We start from the raw sequence: 15,158 nt of genomic DNA, 5'->3' as shown, positions 1-15,158 counted from the left end.
GGTTTGGATTTGTTCACTCAGCTATAGTAGCAGAAAAATGTTATATTATTATATCAAGTATTAATAATGAAGCTGTGAATAATCATGATAAAGCTTAGGAACAGTGGCATTTAATGCTTATGATATTTTTGGTAAATAAGTTGAATTAATACCATCATAAAGAGAAGTTACAGATTGCCAAGATTGCCATTATTTTTACAACAGAATGTCAGTGGACGAGTCGTCCAATTTTTTTTCGCTGCCTCAGAGTTCACATGCAGAGCACTGCAGGAGCAACAGAGAGGCTGTAGAGTTTCAACCAAATCAACAAAGCAACAAAACTAATTGTGGAGTTAGATACTTAACGAAAAACAGAGGGCAGAACGACAGCACAATGCAGTCAGTGTGACTCACTCCGATACTCTCGGCTCTAGTGTCAGGTGAATTCTACCTGTCTGCTGAGAGCTGCATTCTAGTTGTGAGAACAGACACAGTTAAAGCTGTTAACTGCTGTTAACAGAAATGCATCGGGATGTTATGTTTGGAGAAAATTCTTTTGAATTTCTCCGACAGTCCTGCCACATAAGGGATGACGATGTTGTTGTGTCTTTTCTCTTGTTCCTCACCAATTAGTTCATGTTGTTTCTATATGCTCAGTTTGTTTTTAGGTTAGGATTCCTTCAGTGTTCATCGTTCATCAAGGTTTTTACTGGGAGCTGAATTATCCACAGAGACCTCATTGAATAAAGCAGTTTCAGTTGGCTGAAAATGTTTTAATGTTCGGCCATCTGCTTACAGAAAACGCTGTGGGTTTATAGTACCTAAACACTCATGTGACAGCAAATGACAGGAACAAATAGCTTTGGCAATTTAAATTATTTCAGGCCATACCCAGCTACAGCTCTGAAAAAGAACTTGATTGAAGCCAAGAAAGTAGCAATAACAACCGATGCATGGACAGCTTTCAGGTCAGATTATTTTGTCACCTGCCGTTACATTGATGGTGACTGGAGCATTTCAGGTTCTGGGCTTTAGATTCGCAGCAGAGATGAGAGAGACACCGCTGAGAACTAGTCTGAGATCTGTTGTTGATGAGTGGAGCTTGGGAGGTAAAGCTAGTTCATCTGTACACTACAGTGCAAAAAACATGACTCAACATATTATTTTGGTTTGGGTGAAGGGCACATGTTAATAATGACATGACAACTAATCAACTTAAATTGGCTTGATTAATCGACTTCAGAAAGCAATTAAAATGCCCATCCCTAGTATCTGTATTTTGTATTTTCTACTGACACAAATCCCATAGAGTTTGTCTGTGTCTGTCTCTACAGGCTCTCTGTGTGCCTATCAATCTCCTGTCATTCCCCCTCAATGTATAATCATTTGAAAAATCACCACAGGCAGTAATGTAAAGTTACTGCAAACAAGGCAAGCGAACGTAGTGCAACTGTTTGTTTTGTAACTATATAGTGAATCCTGAACTGAAGTTTGATTTGACAAAAGTTATATTGCAAATCAAATCGCAATCGTAGTATCTGTCAGAAAAATTGCTATTAGATATTTTCCTATATTATCATTCAGCCCCATTGTGTCAGATGAGAAAAATTAATAACCTGTTTCCCCATCATGACTTGATTTACAGTTTCACCTTATAAAAGATAAGAAAGTAATTAAACAGATGTTGGTTCCTCTGTCAGCCTCAGACCCTGTTCCAGTCCTGGAGGGAATGGACGAGGACATGGCCTTCACTCTACCTCCTGTCCTGGCAGAGGAGAGGGAGGAGTCGGCACCCAGACCCCAGCCCAGGAGACAAGTATGTACACACACAAAAACATATATACATGTAACAGTTAGAAAGCTTGTGCTGGCCAACTTAAATTTACCATGTAGTAACGAGTGTATTTGTGTTGCAGGGGAACAAGAGGCGGGCGGTAGAGGAGAGCTCAGATTCAGCATCGTCCTCTTCTTCCCATCCAGCAGGCAGATGCTCAGAGGGACGATCACTGCCTCTCAAAGCACGCTATGGCATCAATGCCTGGAAGCGCTGGGCGCTGTCTCCTGACCAATCAGATGACACCAAAGTAAAGGACGGTTCCAAATCAAGTAAGCTAAACCTGATCATTAACTTACTACCGTGGTTCATATTTGAAAACACTTGGGATGTGTTTGCTAATAGCAGTTGGTGCCTGTTTCTGTGTCTTGCAGCCCGGTCTAAAAGTAACCTGCTGTCACTGAGTTCAGAGGAGCTGAACGTGGCTCTGTCCCAGTTTGTCAGGGAGGTCTGCCGGCCCAGTGGGGAGCGCTATTCTCCAGACAGCATCCTCTACCTCTGTTTGGGGATCCAGCAGGTTGGTACCAAGTCAGAGCCTCAAAACACCAAAAACACACCACTGACCTTTCCAGCAAGCCACAGGATCTTATATCTTTTTTCTTTACACCAAAATTAGCACATATATGCAGGTTTTATAAACACAAGTAAACTGCTTAAAAAAGGACCTTGACTCCCTTCTCATTGCCCCTTGATGAAAGGGGAAGTCGAGACTGAAAAACAACACACTAGAAGCAGAAACTTTCACTACAGAGTGGACAGGCATCTTCTTTGCTTGCATGAAACCTCATGACAATGGCATGAAATTGCAGATTTTTATCCCATTTCCATATTATGTACTGATTCTAAACAGGTTCTTAATATGCAGTGTCTTCTCTCTGGAAAAATCTACTCAAACCAGAAAGTAGGCAGGTTCTGATTGCAGTCAGTATTTGAGTGTGCTGCTGATGGATGCTCTTCTCCCACAGGACAACCTACAAAAGAAATGGAGAAGTTGTGAAGTTGTAAATTTAAAAAAAAAAAAAAAAAAGGCTCCCAAAAAAGTAACAAAATATTTTGATGTCTCTTTGTCAGGTAGTTTTTGTGAGTTGTAGTTTGGCATCAAACTTACGAGGGTCATTCAATAAATAAGGTGAATTTTTCGGTATAAGGACTTCTAATACAGATAGAAGCTTACTTTTTTTTATTTTTCAACGTAGTCTCCCAGCACTGTCACACACTTTTCCCATCTATGCACAAGCTTCCGTATTCCCTCAGCGTAAAAATCTTTGGACTGATGTCTCAGCCAGTCGCTCACAACACTTTTGACTTCATCGTCACTTTCAAACTTCGTGCCTCTCGTGAACGCTTTCAAGGGACCAAACAGGTGAAAGTCTGAAGGGGCAAGGTCTGGGCTATAAGGGGGATGAGGGAGCAGTTCCCAGCCCAGCTTGTTGATGGTCTGCACCGTTTGGGCTGCTGTGTGAGGCCTTGCGTTGTCATGATGCAAGATGACTCCTTTTGACTGATGACCCCTGCGTTTGTTCTTTATGTCTTTCTTGACCTGCCTCAGCAGTTCACAGTAGTTAGCACTGTTCACAGTGCTTCCTTTTTCAAGGAATGAAATGGTGATTGTGCCTTGCATATCCCAAAAAACGGTGAGCATCACCTTCCTAGTGGACTGCTGGGACTTGAACTTCTTCTTCACTGGAGAGCCTACGTGCTCATAGTGCCAAACCCATGTCTCGTCACATGTGACCACCTTCTTCAGAAACTCATCACCATCCTTCTCATAGCGGGAAAGACACTGCTGGGACAACTCGACCCTCCTCCGTTTGTGCTCTGCAGTAAGCATCTTTGGCACCCACCGGCAGCTGACCTTCGAGTAGCCAAGGTCATCATGGACAATTTTGTGTGCTGTCCCAACAGATAAGCTCAAAGTCCTTGCAATGTCATCCACTGTCACCCTTCTGTCAGACTGAATGAGGTCATTGACTGATTCGATCACCTCAGGAGACCTCACTTCTGTAGGCCTCCCAGGCCTGCCTTCATCCTCAACACTGCTCCGTACTTCTTTAAACAATTTAGCCCACTTGTAGACATTTTTTTGGCTGAAACATGTGGCACCATACACAGTTGACATTCTTCTATGAATTTCAACGGGTTTGCACCCTTCAGCAACCAAAAACTTGATAACTGACCGCTGTTCAATCCTGGAGCATGCTTTTTGGTCGGCCATCTTTGTTAATCGCCAAAACTCTCAGTTTTTTTTAATCTGCAAAAGAAATTAAATCCATGTGAAAAAAAAAGTAAAACAAAAAAAAATAAATAAAAAAAGTAAGCTTCTATCTGTATTAAAAGTCCTTATACCGAAAAATTCACCTTATTTATTGAATGACCCTTGTATCTTTTCCTAAAAAGTGATTCAGTATGTTGAGATTTTTGCAAAATAATTATAAAAACAGTACACCATGGGATTTGGGACCCAGCAATCATCTATCATGGAAGAAGTCTTTTTTCTGGTTTTTTATTTATGCTGAGTAAGCACACACTGAGGAACAGGAGCCCCTTTATTATGAGCTCAGTTTGTACTTTTAAAAGAAAGGAATTAGGCCTCCTGCTGGCCAAGGGGTTGTAGACCCTGACCATGTGATTACAGTGTTCCTGGTTTGAGCCCTCTCCCCTCACTGTTGGTATCAAATAAAGATATATATTTAAAGTATATATATATATTTAAAGATATAAAGTAAAACAAAGTCAAGGCATTTCTGTAATATAAAAACGCAAACATTAATATGAAGTAAATTAGTAGATGACTTTCTTCTTTGTTCTATTGAAATTCCCTCTGTAGTCATTTTAGTAGGAACTAAGTTCAGAGTGAGTGATTCCAGTAGGACAGAAATTACTGGTGCACACTCTTTCCTTCCTGCCCTCACATGTGAGCAGCAGCAGCAGCAGCATGGCTGCGGAGTGGAGAACAGGATTGTCTCAAGTCCTTTGGAGTATGATTTTTCCAACAGAAAAATGTAAGACTGACTTATATGTTTATAAGAAATAATAAGATATAAAGATTTGATTAGTTTGTGCAAAGTTAAATCAACCTCTGCTGTTATCTGCTACTGCTACCCCTTTTTTAAAAAAAATCCTTTCAATAAGCTCATATTTTAAGAAAAAAAAACTTTCTTTGGTGCAGTTGTATCTAAATGTGCAGATATGTCCTGTGATTATAACTCTTTGCTGTTCACATCCTGACAACAGTGATGATCATTTAAATATGAGGACATAAAAGTTTTGATCTCTGTAAGCAACCTCATTCATTTGACCTTTTCTTAAATGTGAGTATGTTTTTTTTTTTTAATTCATTTTTTATTTTTTTGAAGCATCTTCATGCCAAAGGCCGGAAGGATGACCTGTTTAGTGATGTGTGCTACCAGCAGTTTGGAGAAGAGTTGAACAAGGTCCTGAAGGACTGGCAGCCCAGTGTGCTTCCTGATGGTGAGAGATATGAGCATTTACCCAGCACCAAATGACTGCTACATTGAATTTTGTCACTTTTTTATTGACTACAAATCTAAGTTATTACACAGTCAATTAATAATACCTCAACCACAGCAATGTACACACATATAACAAAAAATGAATAAAAAATCTAATTCAGAGGTGAAATTGGATCACCAGCTGTCATAACTGCAACAGGAAGGTAATTACAAAGATATGGAGAAGAAAAGAAGATCATCCATTAGAGAGTATTTGGTTAGCGCCAACTGGTGGCACAGTACTGTTAAATGACCTATAGGTTTGCTCTTCATTATGAGCAGTGTCCAGTGATTATAACTCTTCTGCTGTTCACATACTGACTAGTTGTGATTGCACTGTAATGTCATATGAGGACACTGCATAAACACTTACAGGGTGTCAAATGTTTTTCTTGATTTATGTGACAAGAAGTATTCAGGTAGAAAATGATGCTTATGCTTTATCTTACAGGTCCCATATTTCCCAGCTAAGTTCCTTGAAACTTTGCTCAGATTTTCATAAAAATTAGCTGTTTGAATTACTAGAAAATGCCAATTTGATAGTAATTAAAAGCGACCTAAACTCTCATTATGTTTAAGTTCTAAAGAAAAAACATAGTTGGTGCTTAAGTGCTCTTGGGCAATACACTGAACCCCGACTTGTAAGTCGTTTGGATAAGAGTGTCCGCCAAACAAGTGAATATAAAAAGTGTAAAATAAATGTCAATTAAATTAATATTTAACGATTACCAAGTAGATCTACCTATGATGTATGGCACATCAATGTCATGAAGGATCAGAGTTAAGATATTTTTTGTTAGTCTTTTTAGAAAAAGTCTGATGGATAATATTTTTTAAACCTCGTACATAATCTTTTATTATATTTTTAAAAATTATTATAATAATTTTTTGCTCAAAAACCCAGAATAACAAGCAGATACTTAATAACTGTAGGTCTAGGTCTCATATAATTGGTATTCCATTGCATAGGCCTTTATTTTACAGCTAAATACCAGCTGGAATGGATTTTAAAGTGCCGGCTATTTTCTCTCCAGGCTCACTGTGGGGCCGAGTGCAGGAGCAGAGCCTGTGGAGCAGTCGGCAGCTCGGGGAGCAGAGTCCCGCTGCTCTGCTGCGTTCGCTGGTTTACCTGAACACCAAATACTTCGGCCTGCGCACTGTGGAGCAGCATCTCCGCCTCTCCTTTGCCAACGTCTACGGCCCTGACACCGTCCATCCTGTCACCAAGGAGACCAATGTCTGCATCCGCGTGCCTTCCATCTCTCAGGATCACCATGGTGAGGCCGGACAGCAACGTGAACATGCTGCTGATGCATTTTGACAGTATGAGATCATTTGCCAGGCAGCATCATCCAACTCTGATCTGACAACATTTACTTCCTGTGCAAATCTACTGTAACATAAGCTGTAAAATTTTAAAATCTTGAAAATGTTAATCTTTTTTTGTCTTTGTTTTGGTCCTTCAGTGCAAACAGAGTCTAGGAAGAGGAAGCGCAAGTTGGAGGAGGGCGATAAGGAATATGAACCAGATGACGATTCGGGAGGCTCCACTGTTCGCTGCCTGGTTGAGAAACATGAGTGTCACCTATATGAGCTCTACAGGTCGAAGTGGTGGGTTTAATGTCTCTACTGGCACACTTTATCTACCAACCTCCTCGCTGTAATACTAACATTTTTAATTGTTGCTCCAAAAAATTTACTAAAACTGAAAATACTGACAACAAATGATGCAAAGGTTCCCCAGAGCCCAACATGATGGCTCTAAATTCTTTATTTTGTGTGGCCAATGGTCCAGAACTCAAAGATACTCAGTTTACAATGATAGAAAACAGATAAGATCTTTAGATCAGAGAAGCTGGTACTAGTTAATATTTAACATTTTTGCTTAATCAATGACTATTTTCTGTCAATCAATTTATAGGTTTATCTACTCATTGTTTCCTTATCTGTAGGAAGTTTTAGTTAGGATTTTTGAGGGTTTGTCTTCAGTTGCTCTGGTTTGTTTCTCTAATTAAACTAAGTCCTGTGATTATAACATTGCTGTTCACATCCTGAACCACAGTGTTGACTATTGAAAGATGAGGACTTTCCATAAAATAATCTCAGTGGTCAAAAGCTTCATTTGATTACTCAAGAAGAAATTCAGAGCAATAGATTAAACACCTCTCTCTCTTTCTCCCCTCTCTTTCCCTCTCCTCCTCCATCCTTAAATCATATATTTTCTACCTCTTGTTTCCGTCCTCTTATTTTTTCTTTTCCCCCTTGAACATTTTCTCCCCTTTTCTGTGCTTTCACCTTTCTCTGTCTTCTGACTCCACCCATCCCTCATTCCATTTTCCCCTGATGATCACACCCTCACGCCCACCCCCCACCTCTTTTTTTTAATCCCTTTACCCCATCCCCCCTCTCCCCCTCCAAACACAACTTTTATCTCTCTTCTTCTTCATTTTTTCGTTCTGTTTCTCTCATTTCCCTTCTCCAGCCCAACATCTTTGCGGGAACGTCTAGACGTTTTCTATGTTCAGCTGGATCCGGCCTCCAGCCTCGACGACCCGCTGTGGTTCAACTCCACGCCGCTGGAGCGGCGGATCTTGGAGAGCCTCCTCACCAGAGTCCTCCTGGTCAGGGACATTTACACAGACAAACAACACCTAGAGGAAGATGAGGAGGAAGAGGATGGGGGTGAAGCAGTGGGAGGGGAGTAGCAGTCACTTGGACTTTCTGTTAGCAGAGCCTGGACAGTCAGCAGAGGAGGAGGTTAGCAAATAGTATGTGTGCTCCTCCCCTGTCTTAGCATCTCCTTACCCTCCTCGCTGACTTGCTGTTTCCTCCTGGTGAGGGAACGTCCACAACAGAGATCCTGAAAAGGTAGAGGATGATTGAGGTGGTAATGAAGAGAGGCCCAGACTTGTACTTCTGCTGATATTAATCACCAACAGGGGAAGAAAAGGAGCTAATGAAGCTAGAGGACAAAAGTTTTCCTTCCAGTCATAAAACAGAAGAGGAGGAACAGACACATTTGTCTCCTGATTTGAAGAACTTGATGGGATTAACAGGGATAAAATGAGGATGAGATAAAGGTGTCTTTGTATATGGTCAGACAAAGCTAAATCAGGTAGAAGACAAGGTGTATTAATGGTTATCATCATCATATTTTGACGTGTTCCAACAAGGATGTAGCTTGCTTATAGTGCTGAAACAAGCAGCTTACAGATATTAAAGCTTTTAACAACACAGAATCATGCTTTAACAAAGGTTAGCAGCCACCAGGAGGCTACAAGGGGGCACCAAGCAGACACAGGCTAAGGGCTGGGAAACCAGTGGACTTATTTTCTGTTAACTCTCCAGCCTCATTTCCTCCTAGCCATCACTGTGGATGGAAAGAAGGTGTGGAGTTCTTTGGAACAGATTTTTTTTTTTGTTTGTTTTTTAATCAATAAGGAAGGGAGACAGCATGGAAAAGGGGTCTGGGTAAAACCAGAAGCACCACCCAGAGGAGAACAGGACAGTTGGAGAGTTGGAAATTCCCTGCTGGTAGGTTGAAATTCCATCTTTAATGCAGTGAAAAATAGAAACACAACCGGTAATAGGATTTTCTCAGGCCAACATTAGGTACTGTTCCTAACATAGCTGCAAATTGTGTCTGTATCTGGCAGAACAGCATCAAGTGCCACTTTATGTTTAAAATCTATGTGTGGATGAATGATTAAACACTAAATGTTCTACAGCTTAGAAATGGTAGAAATATTCAGGTCTGTGGCATATTTGACAACCCCAACAGCAATGTAACAATGCACCTCTATCCACTGCTGCTTCACTCATGAGGTTTGAAAATTCCTGCAATTGGATGAAAGAAAAAGCGGAAATTTTTTGTGTTGAACAAATAAATGGTTCAATGAATTTAGGAATTAAAGGTCGTGCACACCCACACAGCCATTAAGTTTGTTAGACTTGTTAGGTTGGGTGTTGTTAAGCTCCAGTCAAACCAGATTTTGCCAGCCAAAGTTTACCCTGTGGTGTAGCAAAATGGGAGTGTGCCCTAGCCCCTCTCTTAAATCCACAAAGTGAAAGGGTCAATTTGTCACTCCGAGCAAATGCATCTCACCCGATTTCTAATGAAAATCTGGTCTGGCTGAGCCATATGGTCACATTACATCTCATGTCTTAGTATTCATGCCATTATTCTTTTCAATTGAAGTCCAAACAAGGGACGAATCCAAGCGTGCATTTCCTGTTTTGGTGCAATCTCCCACTGCTTTCAGCAGACTCTCAGGTCACAGTGTATGTAGACATTATTATTTTTGCCTGCTTCATAGCCATATGTTGTATGTTATCACACCACCAGACTATAAAACTTCAGTTTCCCTTTCTGTTGCATTGCATGAAGATGGAATTTCTGACCCTCCAACATGTCTAGAATGGCTCTTCCCTCTCAGGGTGTCAGGGTGACCTACTGTATCACACACCTCCACCAACTGGGCTGCTTTCATTCCTTCACATCATCCTGCTCACTGCTCTTCCTCTGTCAGTACTGCTCTCAGGCAAAAAATCGTTGCACCACAGAAGACTTCAGCTCAGAAGGGCAGGAGTCAGGACTGATCCCAGGACAGAAAAAGAGGACTAAATCTTGTGTGTTGTCTCTTGTCAAGACGCGCCTGCCTCACTGTGGTGCAGGGGGAAAGGCAACCTACCGACATGCTGCGTTTCTTTTTAGGACACAAGGGGAAACCTCCATTCATGCGATGTAGCATTATGTGTGTACTAAGCCCAGATTGGGTTGCTTTTGAAGTGTAAATATCTCTGAAACAAGGCGGTTATTTGAGATGGAGTTGACACAGAGGGGGACACTGTGTAATTCGGGGTAAATAAAAAACACCCACTGAATCCTTCAGCTTGAAAATCCGTCTCCTGAGAAGCCTTTTTTAAAAAAGACTGAATATTTATTTCTCTTTATATTAATTTGACTGTTTCCTTTTTGGGATTGGGTTGGGATTTTTTTTTATGGGTGTCATTTCCTTCTCAACAGTTATTCATTGAAAACCTGCTGCAGTCCTACACCTTTGCTTCTCTCTTGTCCATTAAAGAGTGTCTATCTGTGCAGGAACCTGCTAAACATGAAGGACGTGGATTAATCAGCGCTCAACAGACTATTTTTGAACATTTCCTTTTTGCTTCTGTCCCAGTGTTTGGAATTTCCTGGTATTTTCTCAGTTATTCTGAGCCTCCTTTAAACTTAATATTGATTTAGTTTAAAAACAGAGCACTTGTTAATAAGTGCCCTCTTCTTCCTCCAAGCTGTTTTAGAGTGCTAGCACTGCAAGGCAAAGCTTGTATTGTAATAAAGAATTGGTTGCACATCTAAGTTGATTTAATTTTTTTTTTTCCATGAACTAAACTTGTGTTTTCTTTCTGAGTCACACTATCCATTGTTTTTTTTTTAAATACAAGTCCCCTTTTTTACTTTTCATTTATTGAGTTTCATTTTGAATTTGCATTCTGATTGTTTCAATAAATTGGAAAAAGTGTCACTGAGTTTAAATCAATAAGTCAAAGATTATTTTTGAGGATTTTGTTTTTCTACTTGTTTGTTGTTTGACTTTCATTTAAATGGGGAGAACACTCTGAAATTTATAGCTGGCTACCACAACCAGAGCTCAAAATATAAGGAACACCCTCCAAATGTTTGAGTTTAACCCACCATGAACACAGTCAGTGTTGCAGATTTCAAATGTCTTTTCTTTACAATCTACGTGACTGTTCCTCCTGACTGAAGTGGAATTAACTGGTGAGCAAGGCCAGGGATTACACTTTGAGAGTTTTATCTGACAAGCAGGCGTTCTGTTATTTTGTACACTTGACTGTGCATTTAACAGTCTAGAACAGCTGTGTAACATTACATGAACAAAGGTGGTGGATTTATTGGAAGGAGATTAATCTTGATTGAAGTGTCCCAGCCCCCCCCCAAACCCAAGCCTTTAAACTGACCCTGGATCAGAGGACCCCATCATTAAACTGGCTGATTTTTCCTGCTGGACTCAGAGGCAGCGACCAGACCAAACCTGCCACAGGTTTGGACCTACATTAGACGCTGTGGCTGGCTTTAATGCCTAATGTGAATGTGCCTATCTGTAAATACTGAAAGTGAGTGATTGTGTCTTGAGTCTGATGCTATGTGTATGGGCTGATCTGCTGATACGGTCATGTTAAATAAATGATTTCATTTTCTAACCAGACTCCTTTTTACAATTGACTGTTTTGATTGCCTGTAGTAAAACCATTTACACAATCTTAAAAGCATCAGATTGCCTTATTAAAGTATTGTCTTACCTCCTTTTGAGCTGAGAAGAAGAACTTTTTGTGCTTTTCTCATGATTTTGAGATTGAAACTTGCGCTGATAACTCAGTATAATGGAGGTGAATAGACTCTTTCTTCCTTCCTCGAGCATTAAAAAAGCAGGGACATCATCTTAACCCCGAGGAGACCATCTGTGAATACACAGAACATGCTTTATTTATAGCAACATAACGTTATCATGTTGAAACAAGGTGAGAAAATCAGTGCAAAGTGGTGATGTGAGGCTTCCACACCGCATCTCATTCATGTCTGTAAGCCATATAACATTCTTAAAGCTGCATATATATTTTTAGGGGATTTACAGACATGACTTTCAATGAAAAGATGGGAAACTATATTTTATTTATACCCTATAACAGTATGAGAGATGCCTAAAGATTTGTACATTTTCATGGGTGCCTGTGTCATTTTTTAATGTATTCTGGGTTCTTGGCAGCTTTGTTCATTCAGCCACAAGAGCATAAATGAAGTACAGCACTGATATTATTGATAAGACCTGGTTCACAATCAGCTTCTCTGTTCATACCTAAGGTGCTGGATGGGGTTGAGGTTATTAGCAAACCTCTTCCACACCAAACCATTTTTATGGCTTTGTGAAGAGGGGTATTATCATTGTAGAAACAGGAAGAGGGGCAAAAACTCTTGCCACAAATTGGAAACACACTATTGTTTAAAATATCATTGTATGCTGTAGCATTGACATTTCCTTTTATTGGAACTAATCCAAACCAAGACTAACAGTACAACCACAAAAGTGTATGTGCAGGGGGCATCCAAATACTTTTGGCCAATGTGATTTTCTCTCATGTGACTCAAGATAATATTCATACATTTCCACTTCATTAACTTAAGACAACTACTCACATAAAAGAGACTGAAAGAAAAGGAAAGCTGTGGATGTTTGACAAACAAGCCTCTCCGTGTCCACTGTTATTTTATGTAATATGTCAAACTTGCAGGTGTTAAAGGAACAATTATAATCATGGGTCAGTGGCATCATCTCTTCTAATGTACAAAACAGGGCATAGAAATATGTAAGTACCCGTAAGTGTCCAGATTAAAGTTATTATGGCGTGTTAACATTGGCACAACGTGGGGGCCTCTTCACTGTGTTCTGACCTTCTTTATCTCTATCATGTCCCATTTTTACAAGGTGTCAGGCGGACATGACACTGAGGCGGTGAGCGTTATCTGGAAAATGACAGGCAGCAGGGCAGAAGGAGGCATAGCCTGTCGACACCCAGGGGTCAGTGCTGGAGCCAGAGTGACGAGGCTTAAGAGTCATGGGACAGGAAGTGGTTTTGGAAAAGGTTAGAGGAACCAAAATGAGTTGCTTCACCATGCAGGGACTAGGTGGGAACATGTACTGTATGCAGTTCATAAAGTTGCCTGTAAATGCTGTAGAGCCGAGTGGTTCTTGAGGTAAATTCTGGAGAGTCCCAGGGGCTTTTTGAAATTCACTCTCCACAGCAAAGTGAACATTTAGGTATCACTAAAATCTTTTCACTTTAGGGCAATTTTTTGGACTCAGGGATGAACTGCTTAAATTTTGGAGGTTTTTTTGCCGTAACTCAAGAATTCATGCGCTAACTATGACAACATTTCACAGAAATTTCTAATCGGATAAAATGGTGATGTGATTACATTTTATATCCTAAAGGTCAACTTCATCATAATGTTCTGCAAAAACACTCTTGTGGCCATTATTCAACATCATTGCTAAGAAACAGAAGGGGAGATTGTGAGCATATTTCACATTTTGTCAGACACTGAATTGGTGACACTAATATACTTTATGAATCTGAAAAGACATGGTTGTAAACTGCAAGTTGACTGGTTAGCAGAGGCATACAGCCACAAGGCAGTTAATTTAATTTCTTCATTAAAGGAGTTTTTTTTCTTACCCAACTTGAGGGTCTAAAGATAGCAGACTATTCTGTAAGACTGTAAGTGAGGCAAATTTGTGATTTGTGATATGTGACAGTATTTTCCTAAGACAGCTGGTGACTGTAGTTTTAAGCAAATGTTGCTCAGACAAGAGTAAACAGTGCATTTGTTGGGTACTATTTTCAGTGGCAGATTAATACACATTTGGTGCTCTAGCGACAGTGTACATTGGATTGAGTCAAAATAATTACACTGTGTGTGTTACACCCAATCCAAAGGCGTGGCTCGCTGATGTGTTTTTAATCGTTTTTGAAAAATAAGCGCTGATAAAGTCTTTGCTGATAAAGTCATTGCTGGTTTTGGTTTTTCATGTGGTTTGTTGACAATAAGAAAATACAGAATGTCATCAAATTTGTCCTGCAATGAAGGCAGATATTTCACAGAAGACAAAACATATGGATGACCAGACACAAGGCTGCTTCTGCCTTTGAGTCTGACTGAAAACGAGCATTGTCCAGCCTCTCCCAATGGGGGGCGCTATGCACTAGCTGTGAACTCTTCTCCAGGGACTAGTAGACTATTCCTGAGCTCTTGATTTATCAGCACCACCATCATCGCCACCACCAGATATGTTGTTAAACTATAACACTCATCAGTAGCTGTAGGATGAGCTGATGCTTTGTTTAGCTTCTGTGTCTGGACCCAGGTCTGACAAGAGGTTCGTCTGCGACCTTTTGATGTAAGGTGTTCTCCCATAAGCCTGTGCACAGCCCACCTCCTGGTTCCCACCCCCAGCCTCACCCTCTCACCCTCCACACAGAAGAAGTAATGCATGAAAACTCAAATCTTTTGGAGGCTTTAAGGAAAAAGTGGAAAAACAGTACCCCATTTCACCTCACTCTTTTTTTGGGGGTGGGGTGTGGGGGGGCTGGATTCTGGGGTTGGAGCTACAAAACATGGTGACAAAACCCAATTTTTGAAGAGGCAAGCTTTTTTCTTTCTGCGCTATCTGTCAGAGTTGGCCAGACTCCAGTAACTTGTCCCATTGATCTAGAGCTAAAACGGCCCTGTGCACCCACACAGCCAGCCCTACGAGGGAGCGGGGTGGGTGTAAAAACATTTTTTCACCCTCGTGGGGTTTTTTTTGTTTGGGCTCAATCCCCAGTTCTTTCAGGGGGCATAAAGAAAGCGCTGCGCTCAGCAGGGTCATGTGGGCGAGGCCTGCAGGGTAGACTATAGGTGGCGATTAGGGCCTCTAATGTGCAATGAATCCTCTTCAAATCACATGATATGAACTAATGTCGCCATTTAATGATAAAACAACAGCGACTGGGGAGGGAAGAGCTGCTGTGTGTGTGTGTGTGTGTGTGTGTGTAGATGCAGTGTACAGCTGCACAGAGGACAAGAGGGCAGGAATGGATGACAACTGCATTTCTCAGGTTGTGTGCCTCAATGGACAGTGCAGGACCGGCTGAAGGACAGGAAAGAGTTTAGCTGGGACAGCTGGAATGTGGGTTAAAGTGCAACACAAATATTTTTCCTTCCTTTCATCCTCTTAGTTACTTTTACTTTTAGTTCTTTCTTACATGCT

The 15,158-nt window shown here is 40.8% G+C and overlaps 1 protein-coding gene across 1 annotated transcript in view; it reads left to right on the top strand.

Moving 5' to 3' along the window:
- zmym2 (zinc finger, MYM-type 2) overlaps positions 1-11,558 on the top strand; it is a 36,131-nt gene extending 24,573 nt beyond the window's left edge. The window contains 7 exon segments of the mRNA XM_018696390.2: positions 1,680-1,795; positions 1,896-2,085; positions 2,188-2,330; positions 5,170-5,284; positions 6,360-6,602; positions 6,792-6,936; positions 7,808-11,558. Coding sequence (XP_018551906.1) covers positions 1,680-1,795; positions 1,896-2,085; positions 2,188-2,330; positions 5,170-5,284; positions 6,360-6,602; positions 6,792-6,936; positions 7,808-8,030 — 1,175 coding nt within the window. The 3' untranslated portion in view covers positions 8,031-11,558.
- The last annotated feature ends 3,600 nt before the right edge of the window (positions 11,559-15,158 follow it).

This window comes from Lates calcarifer, linkage group LG1, assembly GCF_001640805.2.
Source record: "Lates calcarifer isolate ASB-BC8 linkage group LG1, TLL_Latcal_v3, whole genome shotgun sequence".
Taxonomy (NCBI): domain Eukaryota; kingdom Metazoa; phylum Chordata; class Actinopteri; family Centropomidae; genus Lates; species Lates calcarifer.
This window is presented reverse-complemented; position numbering and strand designations above follow the sequence as displayed.